The 26,190-nt window shown below is 38.0% G+C and overlaps 1 protein-coding gene across 10 annotated transcripts in view; it reads right to left on the bottom strand.

Moving 5' to 3' along the window:
- The window catches only part of ELF2 (E74 like ETS transcription factor 2), a 96,288-nt gene continuing 70,098 nt past the window's right edge, over positions 1–26,190 (bottom strand). Inside the window, exons 1-8 of one of the 10 annotated variants that reach the window (XM_061191967.1) lie at positions 19,676–19,740; positions 17,783–18,708; positions 11,066–11,179; positions 9,517–9,690; positions 6,828–6,914; positions 3,706–3,898; positions 2,183–2,533; positions 2–1,742 (exon numbers count right to left, since the gene is read on the bottom strand). In XM_061191967.1, coding sequence (XP_061047950.1) covers positions 1,115–1,742; positions 2,183–2,533; positions 3,706–3,898; positions 6,828–6,914; positions 9,517–9,690; positions 11,066–11,179; positions 17,783–17,840 — 1,605 coding nt within the window. In that variant the 5' untranslated portion in view covers positions 17,841–18,708; positions 19,676–19,740 and the 3' untranslated portion in view covers positions 2–1,114. Of the gene's footprint in view, positions 1,743–2,182; positions 2,534–3,705; positions 3,899–6,827; positions 6,915–9,516; positions 9,691–11,065; positions 11,180–14,362; positions 14,385–17,782; positions 18,709–19,675; positions 19,821–26,190 lie in introns of those variants that run through there. The other 9 variants (XM_061191970.1, XM_061191969.1, XM_061191973.1 and 6 more) reach the window with 9 other exon arrangements.

Here is a 26,190-nt window from a genome sequence, read left to right as displayed (position 1 = left end):
AGATAAATTTCACTTCTATATTTCAGAAAACCTACTTGAATACACTTTGAAACAAGAGTACAACAAAATAGAATATACTTCAAATGTTGAATATACAAACTATTATAGTTCAAATCTGAACACTGGTACTTTCCTCTTAAACTTCAACTAAAAAAAAAAAAAAAAAAAAAAAAAAAAGAAGAAAGAAAACGCCAGGCATGAGATCTACCTGACAAAAATTCATGCTGAGCCTTAACTTCCAAGTGACAGTAGATCTGAAACGGATTATGTCTGCGCAGATGCCAGGGCGAAGTGAGTGACACAGGCACGTTTACAGCAAAAGGAAGGCCAGAGCCAACTGTTAATTTGTCCACAATTAAGAAACTGACAGACTTAAACTACCATATAAAATGTTACATGTATATTCTATAACAATACTGTGCTAGGTACAAGATTTTTAAAATTTTTCTTTTAATAAAAAAGCTTTACACAAACAAGCCATTAGCTTATTTCAATAAAGAAAACCGAAAATTAGTCTAAGGCCTTTGTTTTCAGCTTAAGCTATATGATAAAAAAAAAAAAAAAAAAAAAAAAATCGCACTAGATCTTTTTTGCTATCCTCTTTCTGAAGCTTTTGGATCCATTCTTCAATTCACATTCTAAAATACCTATATTAGCAGTCTTCACATAGCACCAGTTAAGTGAGTTCTGTGTGAACACAGTAATAATTGCTGGTATGCATATAAAATGCATCAAAAATTGCTATATGTAACAATGAGATCACCCATCCCAATCCCTCCCCACTGAAAACTATATAACCTCTTACAGAATGTTAGTGTTCCAAGTCTTAGTGTAACTTGATATTGTAGTGAGTTGCTTGGTCCCTTTCAATCCTTCTTATTGACGGGTTCAGTTGTTTCCTACTGTAAGAGGCAGTTTTCTGTCAGCGTCTCAACATGTAGTTCATTTCCCACTGAAACATGGGATAGGTAATTTATTTCCAGTAAGTTTGATTGTTTTCTTATATGCATTAAAAATGTTTTAAAGTCTTTTGACTTCGCTTGATGCCACCCTTGCAAATGCTTCATGTCAGGACTATCACTAACATCCTTACGTCCATGGGAGAGCTGCTCTTTTATTTCTCACACGTCACCAGTCCTTCCGTTTTCATAGCTACAGGAAGGGCAAGAGCTGAAGGCGCACTGACAACCACTACGTGGGTCACTGTCTTATTTCCATCTGCCGGTTTTTCTTCCTGTACCAGCTGCAAAGTTTTCACATCATGTTCCTGCTTTTTGGCCGCTGCTTCCGATTTAATCTCTGGCCCTTTTATGACGGCGCTGATAACTCGGGGAGGAGTCTGGCCAGAGGCCTGTTGAGGAGGCACTGCCAGCCTCATGACAGGCGCGCCGTGGGCTATTGAAACCGGGGTGAGCGCTCTCACCGCCAGGGGCGTTCCAACAATGTTAATGCTTCCTGATCCAGGCAGGTTTGATTTTGTCTGCAGCTGACACTGTGCGAGCTGTGTAGCTGGGATGGTAATGATTTTGGCAGGCTGCATGGTGATTTTGTCTCCATTTTCAGTGGAGGCTGGCATCACAGTAGGGATTGTCTGAATCACTACCTTCGGGGAGGCCGCCGTTGTTGGGCTGGTGCTGGTTATCAGTGGGGCGCCTGCGTTAACTGACTGAACGGCCACGGTTGAAATTTTCTGCCCCAACGATGTCATTACAACAGGCACTTGCATTGCCACACGAACTGTCCTAGTAGAGGTAAAAAATACAGTTGATTATGTTTCATGGTAAACTATAAAATAGGTCTCTTGAGCAAAAAGATGAATGCAAATCCAAAACATATAAAACTTGTGCTCCCAAATTTTACAAATGTACCGAAAACCCCTTAAGTTTAGAGTATGAAATACCATGAGATGAATATATTTTAAAAACTAAAGCCTACGTTAAATTCCATCCGTAAGACCCTAAAAATCCATTCAGGTTACAGGAGACGTCTACTTTAACAACAACAACAAAATACAACAACAACAAAACAAACAACAAAATACATTTAAAAATGCCAAGCACTTTTCAAAGTCCTGACAACAGTGAGTTCTTAGAATGCAAATATTAAAAAGGGAACATATCATTTCTGCCAAAGAGTTTTCTAAAAATTAAACCCGTTACAACTAATGGTTTCCCTCACTTACCTTGGAGCTGCTGTTGCTGATACAGATGCGGTAGTAGGAGGAGACCTGGACGAAGCATCATGACCAGGGGGAGTGATGTTCACAACTCTAGCTACACCCTTCTCTGCTTTGGAGCAGTTTAGAGGAGATGAGTTTTTCCCACCACGCACAGAAGTTGCTGCTTTCAAGAGACTTTCTGCAGACAGTGACACTCGTTCTAATGATTTTTCATCAGCAGCTGCTGCTAAATCTTCATTACAGGTTTCACTTTTGTCATCATCTATGACCACTATGTTCTTGGGCATATCCTTGAACTGATACACAAGCCTCTGTCCTTCAACCTTTGCAAGAATACCTCTTTGGTAATAATATCTGTCAGGAAAAAGTACTAAATAAATCAAGTATATTACATTTGTTCTCCCCACCTCCCTACCCCCCAACAAAAACACCATATAGAAGAGATGCTAACAGAAACATTCACTGATTCTAGTAAGAGATAAGGAGGAACTCACACTGCCCGGATTGTTCAAAAGGCTAAGAATTTGAAGTAGGAATGAAATTAGAACCTGGTGCCACCGGTCTTATATAACCTTGAGATCTGTAAAGTAGCTAAAAGCTCATTCTTAAAGGAAGTAATTTAACCTAAATACAGAATATATTACTGTACAGCTGGCCCTCCATGTCCCTGGGTTCCTCATCCATGGATTTAACTAACCACAGATCGAAAATACTCGGGGAAAAAAGAATTCCACAAAACAGCAAAACTTGAATTTGCCATGTGATAGCAACTATTTACACAGCATTTACCCTGTGTTAGGTATTACATGTACTCTAGAGATGATTTCAAGTATACAGGGGATGGAGGTGGGTTATAGGCAAACACTACCCCACTTTATAGAAGGGATTTGAGCATCCATGGAGTTTGGTATCTGCGGGGGGTCCTGGAACCAATCCCCCCATAGATACTGAGGGACGACTGTATTTTACAGACACTGGTAAAAATTTAGTTCTGACTTACATAGGTTATAAAAACAATCTGATGTTAGGTGGAAAAATTACCTAAGCCATGCTTAGCAGAAGTGAATCTGTGGTATATATGAATACTGTCACTAAACTATGTTCATTTACAAAATACCCTTAATTAGAATAAGCCACGTGCATTACAAAGTTATGTGGGTTCCTCCAACTGACAAAACTTACGAGAAAGTTTCATATCAAGATAAATCCATTATAATAAATTTGCAGGAACTAAAGAGCAAATTCACAATTTGGAAACTGTATTTTGTTTGGGTTTAATTTTCTGAAAGGTGCACATTTCCCACGAAAATGGATTTTCCAATGGTGTTGAAATTTTAGCCGTCTAGACCAAACTCCTCTCTCCCCACCTGCCTCCAAATACAAGAAAGAAGCTCCTCTAGAAAATCCCCCCCAAATTACAAGCTGTAACAAATAAGGGATTTTAACAACTTCTCTTTAAATAGTTAATAGACAATATTAAGAGACATGTAAGTTTTGTTTGAAAACTCTTTCTTCTGGGTTCTTACCTCAGAGCTCGTCCCATAGTTTCGTAGTTCATGTCTGGCTTGTTCTTATGCTTTCCCCAAAGCTTAGAGACAGCCTTTGAATCCACAAGCTTGAATATGCCTTTTTCTCTCTGAGTCCACTTAATATACCGGGGACAAGTATTTTTGTCTTGAAGTAGATCTAAAAGAAACTCCCACAAATAGGTTGTGTTTCCTTTGAAAACAATCATAGACATTGATTAAAGATTCATTAACATAATTAAAAGCAAATATTTACTTATGCTGGATAAAAAATCAATTAATTTCCCACTGGTGAAGCACAAATGCACTGAGAGTCTGTCATGAAACACTTGACTAGGTCGGCGATCATTCGTACAGCGTCAAATTGTGTCGTCTAGTACATAACAACAATTCAAGAAATAAACAATAGTTTGAAACAATATAAGCTATAACATAAGGCCAGGCACAATTATATTTCAAATGAATGATAGAAAATAATGTCTGAGATTTCAGGAGTAAAAATAAAGTGGATTGGTAAGACATTATCAAGTCCTGGAAGATGGCTAAGATTTGCATAGAAGGAAAGGAAGGACTCTGGGTAGGTAAAATAAGAAACTTAGTCCCAAAGGGAAGAGAGCATCACTCTTTTCTTTTCTTTTCTTTTCTTGGAAGGTTGGGGAAGAGTAGTGGGCAGTGGTTATGAGAAGACGAGACGACTAAAAACAGGCTGCTGTTTTTCTTTTATTCCCTTTGTAAGCCTCTAGGTGCAGAGGTTCTTAAATTGATGAAAGAACAGAAGAGAGTCCCGAGAAGAAGATTAGAATACATATGCCACCAGTGAGCCACCAGGTCATCTCCAGGCTCCTACTCAATAACCCTTTACTATCCTCAAATCCAGAGCCAAGTTACGGGCTACATGAGAAGAACCTTGAGGGTGGGAGGCTTCCACATCAAGCCACTGCTACTACTCAATCGAAACGCTGATGTTTTTCTCCTCTAGCATTTCATTTTCATCCTGTATTTCCCTGAAAATTCAGTCAATCCATTAACCCATAGTTGAGCCCCGTGTGCATCTCCTGACTTCAAAAAATTAACCTTCAACTTTACAATGTTATTTGTATCTCTTCAACTTTACTATGTTACATTTGTACATCAGCATCAATACCTAAAAACTCTTCGTATTAAACCGTGCATAACTTTCAACTACGTCACTCTCAACTGAATCAAGATATGTAGCTGGGGCGTTTTTATTTTATGACCTAGAGATTATAAGAACTTATTCTGGAAGAAATTTTTGTACAACAGACAATGCCTTGCACACAGTAGGGATTTGAATGCTTCTGTGTCTACTGAATTAATCAGACTCATCAACCTTCTTTAGGTTGTCTTTAAATGCTTTGCCCCAGTTCCCATCCCCAAGTTAAAATTAACAATTCTATTTCTGGTTTTAAGGAAAACAGAATTCAAAAGGGAAGCCTTCTTTATCAGACAAGGTAGTTCACTAAGTCTATGGAGACATTATCATCATAATTTTGCAGAAGAGGAAACACTGACTGGATTTTTAATCCAGGGGTGACTGTAATCACTTTAATCTTCGCATTTCAACAGGTTGCCTCAAGTTTAATAATACAAAACTGGTATTTTAATGAAAGGTGATTTTGACTGGTAAAAATAGGTTATCACAAAATTTTTTTCCAGTTTTAAACATAAGGTCTTTGAATATAAGAGACACCACTGATGATGGGAATAATTTTTTAAAAAGTAATAACTGGGACTTCCCTGGTGGCACAGTGGTTAAGAATCCACCTGCCAATGCAGGGGACACGGGTTCGAGCCCTGGTCCGGGAAGATCCCACACGCCGCGGAGCAACTAAGCCCGTGCGCCACAACTACTGAGCCTGCACCCTAGAGCCCGCGAGCCACAACTACTGAGGCCTGCACACCTAGAGCCGGTGCTCCGTAACAAGAGAAGCCACGGCAACGAGAAGCCTGCCTGCCGCAATTAGAGAAAGCCCGCGCACAGCAACGAAGACCCAACGCAGCCAAAAATAAATAAAATAATTTTTTTAAAGTAATAATTGTATATTTACAGTTCAACTTTGTAATACTACTATTATGTAAGTTTTAAAGTTTTCAATATAAATTAAAAGATAAAACCTAAGACACTAGAAATGTAAAACAACCAAAGACACAGAAGAAAATAAAAGTATCCTAAATCTGTCCCAAATTGAATAAACAGTTCCTAAATAAATAAGGGTTTACTGTAACTGGATTTTTTTTTTTTTTGTCTATATTTCTTGGTAGGCTTACTAGACTTCATTTTTTTTTTTACTAGAGATTTAATTTTTGCTTTAATTATTTAAAATGAGATATATCAGACTACCCGTTGAGGATGGAATAAATTTGAATATACGAATCCAAAATGTATCCAACTATTGAAAACATTCATGGAAGTGATAAAATTTTGGTTATCAGATTATCAGAACACACCTAAAACCCTTACTAAGATCACTTGAAATCAACTTACGCAACAAATTACGAAAGCAGAGACTGTAGAAGGCTTATTGCTATTTTTGTGCTTAATGAGAATATACAAACTCTAAAGCAAACATGTTAAATTTTTGTTCCAAGATCCTTACTGACTTGTCTGAAATCTGTTGGTTGGAAAACTAAATTCACCTTGCACTGAATCAGTTAAGAAAAGCTAAATTCACCTTGCTTCTATCAGTTACGAGAGTATGGAGAAATGAAGTCTTAGTTTTGTAAACCTTTTTCAATTCTAAGTGACTCTCCATGAGGATGCCTGCCGTTATACATACACACGTCCTCCAGAACAACAGCTCTTAATACAGCTGTGTATCAGATTGCACTTAGGGCCTTTTCCAAATTCAAACGCTTGCCCACCTCCACTCCCTGCAGTTTATCTAGGCCTCCACTCCCCTCCACCCCCCATCTCAGTGGGGTAAGGACCAGGCACAGATAGTCTGAAAAAGCTCCGCCTGCGATGCTCATACAGCCCTGATTAAGAACTGCTACCAAAGACAGTACTCTCACATGTGCATGTACTAGAAGTAATTTTCCTACAAATGTACTTGACTAAAAAAAAAACCATCTCATCTACAAAACAGCCCTCCCCAAATTACCTTTTCCTTCTCTGGGTTTCTTCTTTATACCTAACTCAGGAGACCCATTGGAAATCGGCGATTGCTGGGTCTTTGGTTTACGGCCAACTGGAAATAAAAGATATTGAAACCACACGTTGAAAACAGGAAAAATAACAGAAGCATGATAGCAGGCTTTTCGATAACACATTATTCATGAAACTGGATACTAATCTATGGATTAATATATTCAGTGTATATAAAAGTTGCCTTTAAAAGAACATGAAAAGCACTTCTGCAATTTTAGATGACAGCAGTTAGTGGATAGTAATGTCAATGTACATGGCAAGTCAGGCACTACTAACCCATTATTTACATGGTCAGAGCCTCAATTTGCTAACCTTTTCCAATAATGTAGCAATGGAAACAAATTCTAGTACAAACTTTTGTTTTCTGTTCTACAGAACTGTTAGAAAAAGCTTTACCTACCGATTGCAGAGGATCTGATAATCTGCGAAGCCCTTTGAGCTCAAATGAGGAAAAGTAAAAAATATTATTTTAAACACTCTCTACTGCTCTGAGCCAATCAATTCACCAGAATTTCAGCATAAATTTCCCCACCTCAACGTGCAGGTACATTTTAAGGGTAAAAAAATCTTCCAAGCGATTACTTCGTAGGTCTAGTAGATGTTTGCGCCCTTCCTTTTGTCTCCCCTCACTTCCGCCATAAGGCTCTCTCAGAGAGACTAGCATCCACAATGAACAGAAAAGCAAGAGCTATACTTCTCTACAGGAAAGAAAGCTTAAGCCTGAAATGTGTTGTATTCAACCCTCAGCCCTGATGGATGAATGCTGGCAGGTGAGGGGAAGCCTGAAGAAAGACACTGGGAATATTACATACACTATTACTGATTTGGTGATTTGTCCTAACATCTGGGATTTCTGATGTCTCTACTCTTCATTAGCAAGGATTATCTAGAGCTAAATTAAAGTGCCTTAATTTATATGTCAAAAAGCATAGTTACCATATTCTAGGATTTCATTAAGACGTATGCTTTGGCAAAAATTAAAACAGAAAGTTTACTGGTCTCCCTTGTTAAAACAGAGCTTAATTTCTCAATTTAAATAATATTTATATGTACGAATCAGTCAGTAATAAGACTGACGTCTTCACTGTCTCCTAAATTCAATCACAAAAGCCCAACTTCCTTAATGGAAAGGTTAGCCCCAAAAGGCTTATTTTCTTATAAAGCAGCATTTCCCAAATCGTATTACGTGAGAAATCGGTTATTCATCAGTAGGAAAAACGGTTCTACAGTCAAGTTAACTTTTAGAACTGCATGCTATCTTCTCTTGGAGATTTACAATGCACATTAGTATATTAAAGGCTCTGGAAATAAAAAAGAAGCCTCTACTATTAAAAAATACCTACCTAACTTTGTATGTCCCAAAGGTACTTAACCACAAATGAATAATTAACGATGTTGCATGTAATTTTAAATGGTCATTCATTAAGACCACCTATTTTCAAATACATAATAAGATTAGTATTAAATTGGCAAATTATTTCCTGGTTTATACCACACCACCACATCGGCAGATCAACCTGCTTACCTAGAGGTCTTGGTTCCCTAAATGATCTCAGCTTTTCATAGTCTTTTCCCTCTTCATTTAAATCTAAAAATTTCTTAAGTATTTTGTAATAGCTTCCATAAGATACAACCAGCCGAAGGCTATAGAGGGCAGTGGGTAAACAGGGCTATTTATATGTATTCCTTTTGTTTTTAAACATTTACAGCAGGAAGTAATTCTTCCTTCTAAGCTCTCTCATTCATGCCTTTCTCAAATACATGTTATCTATATTGTAAGAGGGAAGGTGCTCTGTCTTATTCTCCACTGTGTACCTCACAGCAAATGAGGCACAGACCCGTGACCATCACAGCAATCTGAAACACTGCTACCTAATAAATCAAAGATAATACCATTATTTCTAAAACAAGTTTTCCCTTATTTCTGCCTTTGATTTTTCTTTTCCCCCATTCTAAAATGTGAAGAAAGAGATAGGGAAGAAAGTGGAATTAGATGAGTAACCATTTATACAGAATTTCATTTCTTTCAAGTTTTACCTTTGATTCAAACAGAAAAAGAACCCACTCAGGATGCAGGAGATGGACTGGAGCCTCTGTGCCTCACCCACTGGGATCAGATGAGCACAGGTTTCAGCGGAGTCAAATAACAAGTGGAAATGCTCTTTACCCAAAGGTGAGCTGATTCCCTGCAGGAGTCCCTGCGGGCAATCTTGGGGTTTTAAGGCCAAAGACAAGGGGAAGAAAATTGGGCTTTTTACTTTAATGCCCACAAAAAGAGGAGGAAGATAAGATTATGAAAAATAGAGAAAGTCAAGAATAATTTTTTTTTTTTTAAAGTAACCAAGTACCTAAAAGGATCAGAAAGTAGAAAAATGGGCAGTGAATCTCTGATCTTCCTTCTGTGTATCAAGCACCTATTATAATCTCATTCTGCAGGCAACTACTTTTAGGGCTCAAATACTAACTCCTTTAAACAGTATGAACATGTTAAAAGACAAAAATCTTAATTTTTTGAGAATATCTAATTAAGATAACATCAATCATAAATCTACAGCATATATTTCCTATGTCCTGTGATGGGGGGAAAAAGATACCAGAAAAAATTTCACCCAATTTCCCAGAAATTTATAAATACACTCTACCTTTCTTCTTTTTCATTGGTTCATGGCTATCCGGTGATGTAGGAAGAGGAGAGGTATCCATTGGTTCAGATTCTTCAGTTGACACCTCCACTACAGTTTCTGTAATGACATCTGGCCTCATAGCAGCATGGATAAATTCTGGAGTTGATACACAAGGAGGGACAAACACTTCCACTATAAAAAAAAGTTGAAAAATTAAAATTTCCCACCCCCATTAATGCCTCTCAATACGGACAATTCAATATTTAGTAGAGGTGAGGTTATTAAGAATTCATCAAAGCAGGATAAAAACTTGAAGTTAATTTGTTGAATATACAACATGGTCTAACGTATGTAAGTAAATAAATGCAAAGAAAATCGACTTGAAGGAAATGTTAATCTTCTGGGTAAAGGGGGAGATCATAAGTAGTCAACCCCTGTGCTTCACACTTTTAGATACTTTCAAGTTCACTGTAGAAGACTTTGGATTATTTTGACAATTGGGAAAACATTTGAAAATAAAAAAATATAATAGTGAGTTAATAATTACTTTCCTTCCACTCACTCATCATTATTCTCTAACTAGGAAAAACATGCACCTGGTATAACATTAAAGTAATAAACGTACGTTTAGGGAAAAGTAAGCACAGTTCATTTCAAAATATGAAAAGAAAACCTGCTCGTTACAGCCAAATGAATATCGTCTTTCAACATTTAAAATTTTATTTACTGGAACAGTCCCTGATACTTTGGATCACTAAAATGGTCCATACAGATTTTCTATTACATACAATAATGTTGCTCTGGCTTCCTTTCAATGTGCATGAATAACCAGGATATGACATTTCCATTTCAATTAATACATACTATCATGGATTAATATACTGACCAATATGCCCTAATCTTCTTCTCATATCCCTGAATAATACACAGGATTCCTACTCTAACTAAAAAGTACGGTTGATCTTAACATATGTTGTAAATCCCTAAAAGAAGGGCCAATCTTAACTGTATTAACTCAAATTAACATTTGGGCATTAAAATTAGGACAAATTAAAATTAGGACAAAAAGACTCTCAAAGGCAGTCTTTAAAAGGGGGGCCAAAAAAAAAAGGAGAACTTGCAGCCTGAAGGGAGTGTGAGGAAACACTGGAAGCTACCTCCGCTCTCCCTCAGGGAATGCTCCCTGGAGCTACTGCCCATTTATCACTGAATGAAGGATTGAACGTGGTCACAGGTGGCAAATGCTCCCATCTGCCATTCTCTTAAGGTTTATAATTTACCCAGAGTTAAGGAAATAAGACATGATGGTATAAACAGCAATGTAACAGCCATCTATCTGTCTATAGTGGGCGTTTCTGTTTCATTTATTTTGAAAATTAAGTATTTAAAGTATTTAAGATTTGGGAACATTGACAAATAAAAATCAATTACTGCTGTCACAGGTATTTATGTATTATAGACTTTGAGAACACCAACAATCCCCTTGGATTACCAAAAACAAAAACTTTCTTTCTAGATACATAAAGTGATGTGATATGTTTAATATAAAAAAGAACAGTTCACATACCAGGACTTCTTGAATCTCTCAAGCAGGTAGGAGATTCCATATGAAGCAGGGCTTCAGCAGCTTCAATTGTCTTATCTGTACAGTGTGCATTACTGCTATGAACTGATGCTTCCACTGGGGGGAAAATAAGTTCTACTCAATTAAAATGCACTGGACACGTTATTAAATTAAACTCTCACGTTAATAATTCTAAATGAGTCATTAATACACATTAGCCCATATAAATTACTTACAGAAATAATTTTAAAACCAAAACAACCTAGTATCTATACTTTGTAAAATGAATGTTGATTACAAAGCAACTATTGAGATTGATTAGAAATTTCTGAATCTTATCCAAAGGAAAACAAAGACAGACCCTTGAAATTTGAACCCTGTATCAATTTTAGGCCAAAACTAACTTGCGGGGTAGGGGAGGGAGAATGGTTGTAGATTAACAGTCCTATGAGGTCAACTGTAATTTTAATATACTGCTACTAAGTAAACACCTAGCAGAATCAGTCAGAAACTCGCATTTCTAAATTGGTTTAATCAATTAGTTCAATTCCTACAGACCCTCCTGGTGAGTGCACCAGAGAACTTGGGAATTTTCTTCACAGTAACTGCTTTCTTCTTCAAGATCTCTCTGGACTTTGCTGGGTTTTACCCAAGAAATTTAGAAAGAAAGAAAGAAAAAAAAAAAGAGAGAGAGAGAGAGCGCCTATTTTTTTTTTTCCTCTCCATGAAGCCTTTTCTAATTCTACCACCTCTTGTAACTCTCTTCTAACACTTACTTTATGCTTTGCTGATTAAATTATTGTGAAACAGTAAAGCGTACAGCAGTGGTTTGGTTTTCCAGGCCCGAAAGCTTGGGCTCTAGTCTCTGCCACTTACAATTTCTGTTACCTTAGGCCAGCAATTTAATTTCTTGTAAGGCTCAGTTTCCTCTTTCACCAAACAGGAATATTACTTACCTCATACAGTTGTGAGAATTAAATGCAGTGATTCCCTTAAAAAACACGTACAATATCTCACATATAGATAAGAATTCAATAAATGGTGGTAATTTCTTATCACCATTTAAGCTCCGTGAGATCAGGGAGGGCTATCTTAATTCATCTTTACATCTGTTATGGTTCCTAACACAGACCTTTCACATAGGAGGCATGCAAGTATTTCTTTCATGTTTTGAAGTTAAGGACAACCCACAGACCTTACAGGAAAAATAGCAATTCAAGCACAAACTCATTATCCTAATGATATAATTAATTTCACATCCTGACTTGAAATATTCTACTTGGTAAGAGGTTCTGGAACATGAATATGTTAACAGTCTCTAATTTGATAAATTTTTCTCAAGATGTCCTCTAAAGGACTAAAAGAAAATATTTATACAAATTTCATAAAACCATATTATAAATTCACAAGTTCTACAACACTAAAGATATGAATCTTTTAAAACTGTTTCCAGTAAACTTGTAATTGAAAACAACTTTTTCGCTTAGTCTCAAAATTCACCGAGTGCTAAGGCCTCGGCCTTACACACCAGTCATTTGGAGAGCATTCACAAAAAATCCAGTGACTGCTTCACCACCTGCTGCACGTCATCCACACTCTCAACCAAGGTACCGGCTCTCTCCAGTTGCTCTTTCCATTTATGGAAATCTGCTCAAAGCTAAACAGTTCCAGAGAGGCAGCCAAACCTCTAAGTAAATCTATCTTTAGGTGACCCTGCTTACTCTTATCTGCAGCTTCACTGAAGCACAGGATTCAATCAGTCCTCCTAGCTCAACTTTAAGAAATTTACTATTAGTAAGTATAAAATATATTACCATTCTCAAGTATTTTTTTCAAAGTACCTCCCCCTGCAGTACTCATGTGCACTAAAGAACCTTGGGAAGCAGACTCTCAGGTTTTTAAAAGTTTATTCTAGGAACTTCATTCTCTTTAAAGTCTGCTTGTGTTGCAATTTAGCTGTTGTCTTAGGTGCTATTAATAAACCATCCTGGGTAAACTAATTCCTTATGTAATTGTATTAAGACACACCCTAAAGACTCTACCATATTAAAGTAAGAGCTTTGAGTATTTAATAATACAGCAATACAATTTTACCAGATATTTTAATGTTTTAGGTTATAAACAAAATGAAATTTGCCAACAGCTATATATTATGCCGCCCTGAGCTCTTATGCAGTTTGAGGTATGTTTTCAAAACCATGATTTCATGTTAGTTATGTCAGTGAAAATTTTCTTGCTATTATTTCCGACCTCAACCTCCCCTTTCTCCCTAAGTTCAAAATACTGTTTCCCTGAAATATTTTATATTCACAGAGTAAAACAAATAGAATCCATACAAATTTAAGCAGCAAATTAACTCATTTGTACTTTAAATTTAGGATGAGAATATTAAAAAAATGCATAAATTCTCTATGAACTATCAATCAGATCTAATACTTATGTACAGTCAACAAAGGATTGTTAAGGGTTTTACCCTGTGCTATAAACCTGAGATACAAGTGTGAACAGATCTCTGGCCTCGTGAAGCTTATACGAATAGTTCAGAGTATCAAAAACATAAATGGAAGTAAAATATTTCAAAACAAAATAAAGATGCAAAATAATTTGACAGTTTCCAAGAATACTTAAACCAATTTGTTAAAAGTAAGCTCTATCTCTTTTTACTTTTCTTTTGTTGACATAAGTCAACAAGCAGTTTTTGGTAACAGAAATTTAAGAAATATTTTTCTTATTCAAGTTTCCATAATTTCTAAAAACTTTTCAATACTATTTTATTCAGATCAATAACTCAAATACAATTTAAACTAAAATTCTGCACAATTCCTAAGGATAAATATGAATATAACATTGTTGTGCCATTAAAGTAAGCAAACTTACAAGTGAAGGCTGAAAATTCCTTATTTATCTCTTACTTAAAACTTGATTTTCTGGTGTCTTTCTAGGCCTGCGTATGAAATTTATGGGAGTTTAAAAAAATAACCAACTCATTTAAAAAATAGAAACAATGCAGCTGAAAGTAATCTGGCAGGTTATCATCTTCTAGCTGCCCCTAGTGGGTGGCACTGCTGGTCAATATTCCTTGAAGAAATAAATATACCAAATAAATTTCCAAACTATTTTAATTTTAATCAGGGTCAAAAATTAAATTTGCTTATGCCCTCCTTTACCATTGGTTAAGAGTCTTATTGTTCCATTTCTAGCTTTCTAATCAACTGGTGTTTGTATGGAGACTATTCCAGACTCACTCGACAGCTGTTACTAAATACCAAACTTGGTAATTAAGTCTGACAAGAGACATACCTCTTAGCTTTGCAGAAGAGAATGCTGGCAATGCATCTAGTTCATAACAACGTTCTTAAAAGTCAAAAATAAAAATTAACAGCAATTTAATTTGAGAGCAATAGGAAAAAATTAGAAAACACTTCATTAGGTGATAGTGGTATTCCCCTACAAGCAAGACCATAAACTGATATTTACAAGGGCATCACTCAGCTACCACACCTGACTCACCACAGCTTATTCTCTAACATCCCAGGACTGTACCAGTAACAAGCGAGCGAAGAACACAAACGAACGAACGGAAAGGTAAAGGTCTGGGGCACTCCATCTTTATCTGTTCCCCTTCGACTTTTCTAATCTATACAGCTGCATTATAAGGTTAAAAAGGGAAAGAGAATAAAATCATTTTCTACAGTAGCGCTGTCTGATAAAAATATAACGAGAGCCACGTGTAATTTTTAAAGGTCCAGTAGCCACGTTAAGAAAATAAGCAGAAGGGGAAATTAATACCTTTCATTTAACCCAGTATATCCAAAACACTGGCATTTCAACATGTAAAAGAGGTTTACATGTAAACAACATGTAAAGAAGTTTTCCACTGCTTCAGTTTTTATGTTTAAATTAAATTAAAAATTTGGTTAATCAGCCACATTTCAAATACTCAATCGCCACATGAGGCTAGTGGCTATGGTACTGAAAAGTATAGACTAAATAAAACTGTAATTCAGCTATTCTCAAACTTTTCTGGTCTAAGGACCCTTTTACACTCAGATTACTGAGGACCACGAAGAGATTTTGCTTATGTAAGTCCTATGTTTAGATACTTATCCTATTTGAAATTAAAGCTAAGAAAACTTCAATATGTTTATGAAAAATAACTGTTCTAAAACAAAGAAAAATTTAGAGAGTAGCTTTATTTTACATTTTTGCAAATCTTTTTAACACATGGTAGAAAACCGTTGGATTCTCATACTTGTTTCTTCATCCGATCTGTTCTATCAAGGCATGTAGCCTCTAGAAAACTTCTGTGAACACTTGTGAAAGTGAAAAGGCAAATAATGTCTTAGCGTTACCATGAAAACAATCTGACTTCACGGACCCCCTGAAAGAGTCTGGGGAACTCCCAGAATCCCCCATACCAGAGATTTTAGTATTAAAGAACTGCAGCTGTAATTTATTATCAAATGTAATCAACAACACCCAAATTCCATCCTCATGTTTCTGTAAGTTTTAGCTTCTAAACATAAAATCAGTGTGTAGATGAACAATTATGATTCCATTTCCATAAGTACAACAGTACTTTGTCGACTTACACATGAAGGATTTTTTTTAAACTCTTCATAAATCAAAAACACTCTCCTGCCTGCCTCTCTACCAATTAAATTTGTCCCTAAAGGAAACTGATGTTGGATTACCCTGAATGACTATTTACACACTGTTACTCTGTAACTCAATTTCTGTATGAATTTTAGTACTAATGCTGCAATGAATTCTAAAGAGTAATTTCTTAAACACATTTTCAAATAAATTTTTTAAAAATTTATGCCATTCTTCCAATTTTATTTCAACATATGCTTCATCTTTTCATAGCCCGATAAATTATTTTTTCAAATTGATGTTCTTTTCAAGATTGATACTAGATATTCCCGTTTACAGTAAACTAGAAGATTTTCAAGTTCAAATTTCATGATGAATTTTGACAAACTAGACAGATTTGTTCTGTCCATAAAAATACTTAAGGCTGCATTTCCAGAAGAATTTCCCCCTTCCATTCAATAACTGTGTTAAAGTAGAACAATACTTCTTTCCTAAGAGTTACCCTATTTCTCAATTCTCAAATTCTCCACTTTCTCAATTTTCAGTTTCTCAAAAAAAGGAAGAAAAAAGTCAAGGAATGTACACTTGAGAATAAGAAGGCAGAATATTTTAAATTGAAAATCTTCCAGAAAAGTCAGACCACATGTACACAATGCTTTCACATAAATATTAATAAAGTAACATTCATATTTTCCTAGAGACTAGAAATAAGCTTAATTTACTAAGTAAACTATATCATAGTCTTATTCAACATACAGACATGGCCTCAAGCTCCAATTTGGTCCAAAGATTGGCAAAAGAAATTAACCCCTCCCCATTACATAACGACCTTACAGACAAATTCACTCATAGAGTGTAATGTAGAGAAATCCAAGCAAAAAGAGAACCTTCGCTTTCCATTAAATATTTGTGAGCCACCTATATATAGTTTCAGAGCTTTAAAAGTTATTAGGGATCACCTAGTCAATGCTGTTCTCTTACAGAAAACGAAGCCTTAAAGAGCTAGTTTAGTGACAGGTAGATGAAGATCGTTGTCTCCTGACTTCAGGGTCAAGGCTCTTTCTCAGACACCATGTTGCCAGTGAAAGTTTTATAACGTATGTCAAGTCTTTACCACAAAAAATATTTTGTATGTGAAAATGAAAGTGATTTTTAGTAAATAAGCTTATGTATTTCATTCTTTATTCAAATGCCTCTGACAGCATACATGTTGATAACTAAAGCGAAAGCTGATAACTAAAGCTGATAGTTAAAAGTCTCTGAAGGGAGGAAAATAAAAGCAAAACTATATCCTCTAGCATCTTAACGTCTAACAGTAATGGTAATTCTAAGTGCTTTATACTTACTTAGAAACAACAGTTATGCTAACAATATTCAATTTAAAGCTTATCTCCTCTAGAAGTTTTCCTTAATAGCATTCTACACTTACCAGGAACCCATACAGCAATCCCTGTAGTTGTATTAACATTTATATATTCTACAGATTTTCATCCATCTCCTCAATTAGACTAAATCTTTGTGAGCAAGAATTACCTTTAACACTTGATGACTTCCCTCAAGGGAATGAAAAGATACCATTAAGTTCATATACAAATACAAACCTTACAAACATTACCCTCCCAACATCACTGGAAATTGGCAGCAATAAAAATTTAGATCCATGATTCTTCATTTTCTGGGCCACCTTTCCTCCTCCACTTTTAATTCACTGAATAAACCTTGGATAAATCAGCAAACCTGTCTCAAATTTCCTTCTAAAATAGGGTTTATAAAGGAACTTCAGATTACACGAATATGACTGAGAAAATAATTTGAAAACAATTATATGTAATATGTATTCTTTACAGAACATTATAATCACAAAGGAAATTTCAACTGTAAGGTTTCTATGTATTAAGGAAATGCAGTAGAACTGGAAAACAACATTTAACTTAAAAAAAAACCCTGATCGAAAGAAGATAAAACTTTTGTATTTTTAAACTGTAGACTGTCTATATGTTAAACTGTGTATATGTATCCACTCCAAGCAAAATATCTACAGGTAACGTTCAGTTGTGACGATAATTCCAAAAGCTCGTGACAAAAATACCTTCTCTTGGCAAAATTAAGCCCTCTTACCCTTACCTTTACAAAATCCTAACTGCGTGGAGTATTCTAAGGTTCTCACAACCACTGGGAACATTTCCGGAAAGGTCCATGTTCAGCACTACTGACCCAAACAATCCATAAAGTATTGTTAGTACCAATAATATAAAGCCAAAAATTCCATCCCTTAATTCATACAGTATTAACGGACTGAACGTACACAAAGAGACCAAGTTCTCATTGTGTTCTGCCTCCTTTTCCCTAATATTTAAGTTCTTGTTCTAATCAGAAAATAACGGTCAAATGCATTTTAATCACTACTCAGTAAACTGTGATTTTTTTCTTTGGGACCGTGTAGCGTTCTATTTTACAGATTAAGTTCTGTTAAAGGTACATGTAAGTTTATGATTTCTCCCAAACGAACTGAATCACAAGAGTTTCACCAACCAAACGACTAACTCCCCAACCTAAAAACAGTGGATGGAAAACAGCCGGTAAGATCCTTTACAGCAGTCCTCGTCGGTGACTCTTCCCCATCTTCCAATTCCCATCGATGGCGATATGAAAGAGAAGCCAGGGAAAGGAACACTGACGCTCACTGCAGTAGGTAAACCGTACTCAAGCTCCGCTTACGCCGACTCAGGGCCCTCGCTGCGCTGTCTGCTATTAAGTAAAGCCGCTTTCTCTATGTAACTTAAGTCCGTGCCCTTCCGCTGCAGCAGTGGCGCCGCACATCCCCCACCGCCGCGGCCACTTCCGTGTTTACACTCCTCTTCCCTCCAATTCCATGCGTACATTGTCAGCTTCACTCCCGCCCAATCTTCATTGGCCCAGCGCGGGCCAGGAGTCCCGCCCCCAGAAACCAACGCTCTTATTCGGAACATCGCAGCGAGCGGATTGGAACCCGAGGCCTGTCAATCCCGGCCGTTCTGTCCTCTCCGAGGCGCTTCCGCTGTGGTGGGAGGCTTGGGGGGGAGGGGGAAAGGGGGCAATTCCGTGAGGAGACTTCCCTGGGGCCAAGACTCCCTCCCTCCCGCCCGCCCGCCCGCCCGCCCCGCTCCTCCACCTTCACCCGCTGTTTACAAAAATAAACGTTCTTCTCTGACGCCCCAGCGCTCCAGCGCAGGGGTACAAAACATACTCCGTGTCTTTCCCACCCTCCCCCCTGAAAAACCCACCCACGAGGCAAGGGGCATAAGCCTACTTCTCCACAGCCGCCCACTGAACCAGGAAAGGGAGGCGCGCCCCCGAGAGAAACACCCCCCCCAGGCCGCTCCACGTTATTAAGGGACCCTCTCGAGAACCGTTACTCCCGAGCCCGCACAAGGTGGGGATGTGAGGAGGAGGGTCAGAGCAATTTTTTGGCGGGTATCGGTCTACCGGACGTGGCCCGGCGCTGCCTCGTCCGCGCGGAAGTCCAGGACTTGCGGACCAAGTCTGAAAGGAGAACGGGGCGGGGGTGGCGAGCGTCCACCGGAGAAGCCCGCCGCCCCCGACCGCGGGCAGCAGCGGCCTCTGCGGCCAGACAGCGTGGCAGGCGCAGCCGGGAGACAACAGCCTCACTCACTTCCTGGTTCCTCGGCAACTGGGGTGAAGCGCACAACTCGTCCGCCCCCGAGTCCCCAACTTAACTGCGGCTCGGCTGCCCGGCACCCGCTGCCAGCGCTCCGCCCGGCAGCCACCGCCGCTGCTCCACAAACCCACCCTGAAGCGACAGCGCCGGATTCGAGGCAGGTTACTCTGCAAGGTGATCACTTCCTGATTCGTCGCCTCCATTACTTCATTCACAACCCCCCTTTCCCCCGGCCACCCCGGTGACCGAAGGGGACACCGGACCCCCTGCACTGACCGCCACAGGGGAGCCACCCCGCCCCCTGTGCACCCCCTCTCCTGCTGCACCGATGCACGGGAGGAAAGTTCCCCTGTCCTTACCAGCCCGGATGAGCAGATCCAGCTGGTTCGTGGGTCCCTCATGCAGAGACGTCGCCATGTTTATCCCGGGGCTGGAGCTGCTGCTTCACATTGACTTACACCGTGAGCAGCGGCGGCAGGGGAGGAGGCGGAACCCGCGGCCGGAGACACACGCCGTGCGGCCGACACACACTCACGCACTCGCACACACTCCGACGCCCGGATCCTTGCGCGTCCTCCGACAGGAAGCCGAGGCCGGCCCGCCTCCCGCCGCCGGGCTGAGAAACCCCACCACCTAACGGCAGGGGCGGCGGCGGCGGCGGCCGCCTCGGCTGGCAACGCGATCCTTCCGCCCCGCGCCCAGACAGGAAGTCCCGGACGCCCGCCCCGGAGAGCGGCCGCGGCCCGCGGCGCGGGGGACACCTGAGGCAGGGAGTCGTCCCGGGGGCCGCGGCTGGGACGAGGCCCCTCGGCAGGAAGACGCACGTTTCACGCTCTGCGGAAGAGAAGTCTGCAGTCGTCCCCACGCTAGAAGAGAGCCATGAATCAAATTTTCTTTCTGGAAGAGCTCTAATGCCCAGTCCCGCAGCTGGACGGAAAGGTGGCTAATTAATTAACTTGTTGGGCCGTGTCAAAGCGTAGGCTGCGTGCAAGCCGTTCACTTGAAAACGCTGCGCTGAAAAACAGGCATACCAACCCCAAAAGTCATACCTACAAAATATTACCACGGCTTTCCTGGGACAAAGTAAGGGGCTTCCAGCCACGCTCAGGGACCGACGTCGCCCTCTTCCCTCTACAGGGGTACGGAAGAGCACACGAGACAGGTGTTTATTAGCAAACAGAACATGCCAACCTCTGAGAGATTAGATTATCCTCCCCCAGTTGGCTAGCCATGAAATTTATGTACCCTCTTACATTTCTATCTGGTTCGCTCGGAAGCAAACGAACGTATTCACTTATATCATCATCTACTTTTAAAGATCTTTTTGATAAAACTAACCTTATTACAAATAACGTACATATTAAATACAGTAGACGCGGGAGCTAGATTGCCGTTTAGTGACTACAGACTTACTGACAACACAGGAAACCAAGCCTCTAAAATGACCCAGATGAAGCTTCATTAAAACAAACACAAAAAATGCTTCCCTGGGTTCAAAATTTCAAAATATGAAAAAAACAAACAAAAGGTTGCCTATAGTTCTTTCTCCACAAAACATAAAACAGTGCCTCCTACAGAATAAGTGTTCAAAAAGTTATTTGCTGAAGAAACACAAAAAAGATTTGGTCGTTACAAATTTTAAATAACAAGGTGTAATTTTTATGACTTAAATTGAATGAACTGTGATGATGACTAGAGAAAACATTTTTTTCCAGTCGTAATACTAATACTATATCGTTTTACAAATGTTTGCCCAACAGGTGCAACTTCAGAGTTGATTCCACAGCCCATGACTTTGCTTTTTCCATTTCTTCTGAATACTCATTTATTCTTGTGGGCCTTTCCCCTAGCCCTACCACCATGATCCCCACCTTCCCAAAGAAGAACCCATACGCCATTTCCAAAGTACAGCCCCCCTGAAACCAAACAGGGATCTCTTCCTTGTGTTAGGTAAACTTGCCACCTATTAGACAAAAGAAACTGTATGACTGGTAGCTTTTATTTTTTATCTCTAGTCAATTTAAAATAAGGATCATCCATTGACCGGCAGCATCATAAACTGAGACAGTTTCCAGGTGAGAGGATGATACGGCACGCGAAGGGGCTAATTGCTAGCTTGAGGCAGAACACTGAAATTGATAGCAAATCTGAATTTCCACTCTTAGCAATCATAGATATTCGTGTATTTAGAAAGGAAGAGAGTAACGTAAGCCAAAGGTGTGTTTCTTCTGGAGGCGACAGCTTGACTTGGCTCAAAAAGAAACACTCTTCTTACTGTGGGAGTCAGTTTGAAGCCTGACACATAACTTTTACCTCACTCTTTGCTTCTTGAGGGTTAGCTTTTAAAGAAAGATAACGGTGTGTGTCTGTGTATTTCACTCTCAGTACATCTTAAGTATATGGACTCATATCAGCCTTATATTTTAAGTTCCAAGCGAACAGAAGCTGTATCTATTCCTGCATCATACTTCACAGTTAGTATATACACATATATAGTATTTATGCATATGTGTGAATATATATATATTAATAGAAATTAATGCAGAAAGGCTGGAAAATATTCCTATATATTTAAAGCTCTTATAAAAACACAATTCCCTGGGGTTTAATGCAATTCTGTCTTGCTACTACAACTAGGCTTTCAAAAGCCACCAATACTTTTCAGAGACCAGTAATACTATACTAGGACTAGCAAGCAAAGTGAGGCTGCTGCTGGAAATATAAACTGGTACAAACTTTCAAGAAAGCAATGAGCATTATATATCAAGAGTCTTAAAGAGGTAAATATCAATATATACTGATCTAGGAATTTCATTTCCGGGGCCTAGCCTGAGGAAATAATCAAAAAATGCAATGGATTGTTTTAATAAAAACATGTTTGAAGAATTTTTAACAACATGGTAAAATATTAAAAATATAAATGTGGCAGGATTAAAATATACAGTATGTCCCCTACATACAGATGAGTTCCGTTCCAAAAGCGCGTTTGTAAGTCCAATTTGTTTGTAAGTCCAACAAAGTTAGCCTAGGTACCCAACTAACACAATCAGAGGGCAAGCTGCAATTTCACTCACGTCTGACACTGATGCAACGCATGTTCGCATTTTTGAAAGTTCGCAACTTGAAGGTTCGTATGTAGGGGACTTACTGTATATGCATTTCTTCCACACAGTATGACTCAAGCCATGTAGTATATGTGAATATATGTGTACATAACATGTGTATGTGTGTATATATACACACATTCACACACACACATCGGCATTTCTCAAGTCTTCAAGGTTAAGCAGAATTTTCTCAAGTATTAATAAGCAGAATTTTAAAAATTGAATACAACTAGGTAGGTTAGCCTGGTGGATACCTTAGAGCATATTCTGCTAATAACATTACAGAAAGGCAGACTCTACATCAAAGTTATTGCTGTGATCTAGTAGGTAAATAACAGCTAACTCTTATTGAAATAAAAGCCACCAAGATAAGTGCTTTACCTTCATTTTTTTCACTTATTCCTCTCTACATTCCTGTAATAGATATTACTATTGTGCTCATTTTATAGATGAGGAATCTTGACGAAGGTCATAGTGTTCAGGAGAAGCAGAGCCAGGATTTGAACCCACGAACTCTAACTCTAGAGCCCTTCTTCGCAAACACTCCCCAAGCACCAACGTAACAAGGCGTGTGTATCTGCTATGATGCATTTAGTACCTACTGATTTTCTTTTCTGAAAATTCTTTTATATTCCTCCCTTCAAGAGGTGGAATCTAATTCCCCCCTCTCCCTTTGAGTGTAGGCTGAACTTAATGACTCACTTCTAACAAAGAGAATAGAGCTGAAGTGATGGTGTGTGACTTCAGAAACTGTCTGCTTGATCCCTTGCTTTGGGTCACTCAGAGGAAGCCAACTGCCCATTAGGCAAGGAACAATGGCATCCTGCCAACAGTCATGCGACTGAACTCTCTAGGACACAAACCCTCCAGCCCTAATCAAGCCTTCAGATGATTCCAGCTTCATGAAAGATCCTGAGTTACAAACCATGCAAGTAATAAGCCAATCCCCAATCCTTAATCTCAAAAACTATAATATTGATATAATGTTTATTGTCTTAAACTGCTAAATTTGGGAATATTTGTTAATCAGCAAAAGATAATTAATACAGAAGAAAGGAGCAGTTTAAACTCCCAACTTGTCACATTTCACAGCTTAGATAAAGAAAGAAGGGTAGAGTTTAAAAATGACCTCTTTCAACTACAAAGTCCGGAGCAGTTCTTTCCATGTCTTTCTTCATAGTCTGAGCATCAATTCTTTCATCCTCCAGCCTCTCCGTTTTAAAAATAAGTAAGTCTTCAAAATATAATCATTATCATTAAAGTCTAATATAACCAAAAATAATTAGATACCCTTGGCTATTTGAATGATTTTATGGTCCTGTAGTAACCAAGATGGAAAAAAATTTTGAGAGATATGTAAATATCCAATTGTTTCCAACACCATATAGGTTTTAAATGTTTTGACTTATAGCTTGTTCTGGTTATTTCCTTTGTATTTTTCCTTTATCTAGTAAACAGAATCACAGAAGGTTATGGTTGAAGAGATGCCTCGAGACAAGGTCACCTAGAGGTTTTCAAAAAATTAAGGAAGGACCTGAACATCATCATCTCTTTTCCTGACTACCATGAATGACATATATTAAACTTTAAAACCAAATATATAACTGTGTGCTCTATCAGATACAAGTACCAAGGTCAACAGGCTTCAAAGTTTAAAAAAAAATCACAGGTAGGAATCAAAGGGAGGAGACATTCTACCCATTTAATGTTATTTTCCTGTAATTTGGGAGAAGGATGCCAATTTCCTATTTGAGTAATGACAACTCTTTAACCACCAATGGTAGAGTTATTTGAGAATCACCGATTTAATCCAATGCCCTAATTTTACACATCAGGAAACTGAGGCTCCAAGAAGTTAAATAATTTAACCAAAGTCACATGGTATATATCTCACTCTTTCAAGGTTAAAAATTCTACAAAACAATCTTCTATAAAACTTAGAAGTTACAAAATGGATGAAAACTTAAATCCATTTTACTATTATTATATTTATATAAATTATAAAGTGGTTGATGTTTTGCTTTTTAATGTCAAAGCTAGAGCAATGGTCAAGAGTCTTTCTGAGAAATTAAGAAAAAAATGGAAAAAAAACTTTGAGCAGTGAATGGTAGGAGAACAATAAGAGGGGGTCAAACAGTCTGATGCAGCTGAACTAACAATGAAACTCAAAGCTGGGGTATGGTGTGTTGGGCATGTTTAGAAGAAAAAAAAAGGTAGGAAAACTAAGGTCTAAGAAAAAATATGTCTATCAAGGACAACAAGCTGGAATCAAGAGATTTAGGACCATTAAGTAAAGCTTGGTTCATCAATACTGGAAGACAGACGACAGATACAGGAGTGCAAGTCTACAGCTTTACAAAGAGAAAAGATGGACTATTTCATATGTTTTATACTACTATATGTTTAATTCACTATTTTCAGTTTTTTATACTACTGATTCATTTTACTTAATAGTTAGGTTTTATAAAATATTATTAAAGTGAAGATGTTTGAATCCATGGTCACATATTCATTCATTTATTCCATAAATAATTACCCAGCACTTACTTTGAGCAAGTTTCTGTTGTAGGCACCTATTACTACACGTGGTGGCACTGAACTACGTAACAAAGGGAAAAAATTAAGCCTTCTCAATTCAGACAGAACCCACACCAAGTGTGAAATTCTTAGTATGATATACAAAATTGCTTATACATGAAATTAGAGTAGTAGTGGGTATGTGCTACATTTTGGACCACCACCCAGCAGAGTTAAATATTTACATGTATAAAAGCCTTCATAAGGCATGGATTTTAAATAGGGGGTTCACAAAGGCAAAATTTTGTTAGCAAAATGTGCATTTTTTCTGAGGAAGAGGATCATGACGATTTTCAGATTCTCAAAGAGCTCTATGACTCCCAAAAGTTATTTTATCATAAATTATCTAGCCATATGCATTTATCGACCATAAAAACCCTATGATGAGCAAGGATCCAGCATGTACCATTTCCGAAACTGATCGTTTGGATTAGCTTCCCATGTTTTCTGCATTTTACTTAACTTATCCCTGGGCCAAATTCTCCTTGAGCTTGTTGATTCTTCACTTTATGGTTTACACTAAGCAAAAGCAGCCACTCCTAGAAGACTATCTGTCAACTGAGTCTTGCAGCTAGTCTTTTCTAATGGATGTTAGACAAATAATTGCTTTCAAAAAGCATTTATTAAGTACCATATGTTTATGACACCATACAAAGTGAATTAAAATGGTTAATGATCTCTCTATTTTAAATAACATTTATAACAACTGATTTCAAGGGCTTGGGTTCTTTATTATCATTAGGGAATGTACAGTATCTTGAATATTCTGGAAATTTTTTTCAATTCCTGTGAAACTTTACAAGGGCGAATGCATGATTCTTATTTAGCATGTTTATGAAAAGATTTACAATGGAGTTCTTAACTAAAACATATTGCAACAGTAAGTCAAATTCTATTTTGATTGATTCTAAAAGGAATATTCAAATTAACTAATTTCTTCCCTTCTACAATAAATCAGCATCTCTAGGCTTATTATTTTTTTTTTTAGTGCTACGTTCTAATTTCCAATTGTACGGTAAATGTCTTTATTTGGATAACTCACTGGTACCTAAAGGTCTTTTATCTACAAATCTCCTTTGTTTCCTCTATCAATAACATCACCTTCATCCCAAGCTAGAAATCTTGAGTCATCTGTGTTCCTTGTTTAGGAAGTCATATCTTGTACAATTTTTGAGGAGGATTTTAAATGT

Source organism: Eubalaena glacialis, chromosome 5 (genome assembly GCF_028564815.1).
Source record: "Eubalaena glacialis isolate mEubGla1 chromosome 5, mEubGla1.1.hap2.+ XY, whole genome shotgun sequence".
Taxonomy (NCBI): Eukaryota; Metazoa; Chordata; class Mammalia; order Artiodactyla; family Balaenidae; genus Eubalaena; species Eubalaena glacialis.
Note: the sequence above shows the minus strand (reverse complement) of the source record. Positions and strands in the feature narration are given on the sequence as shown.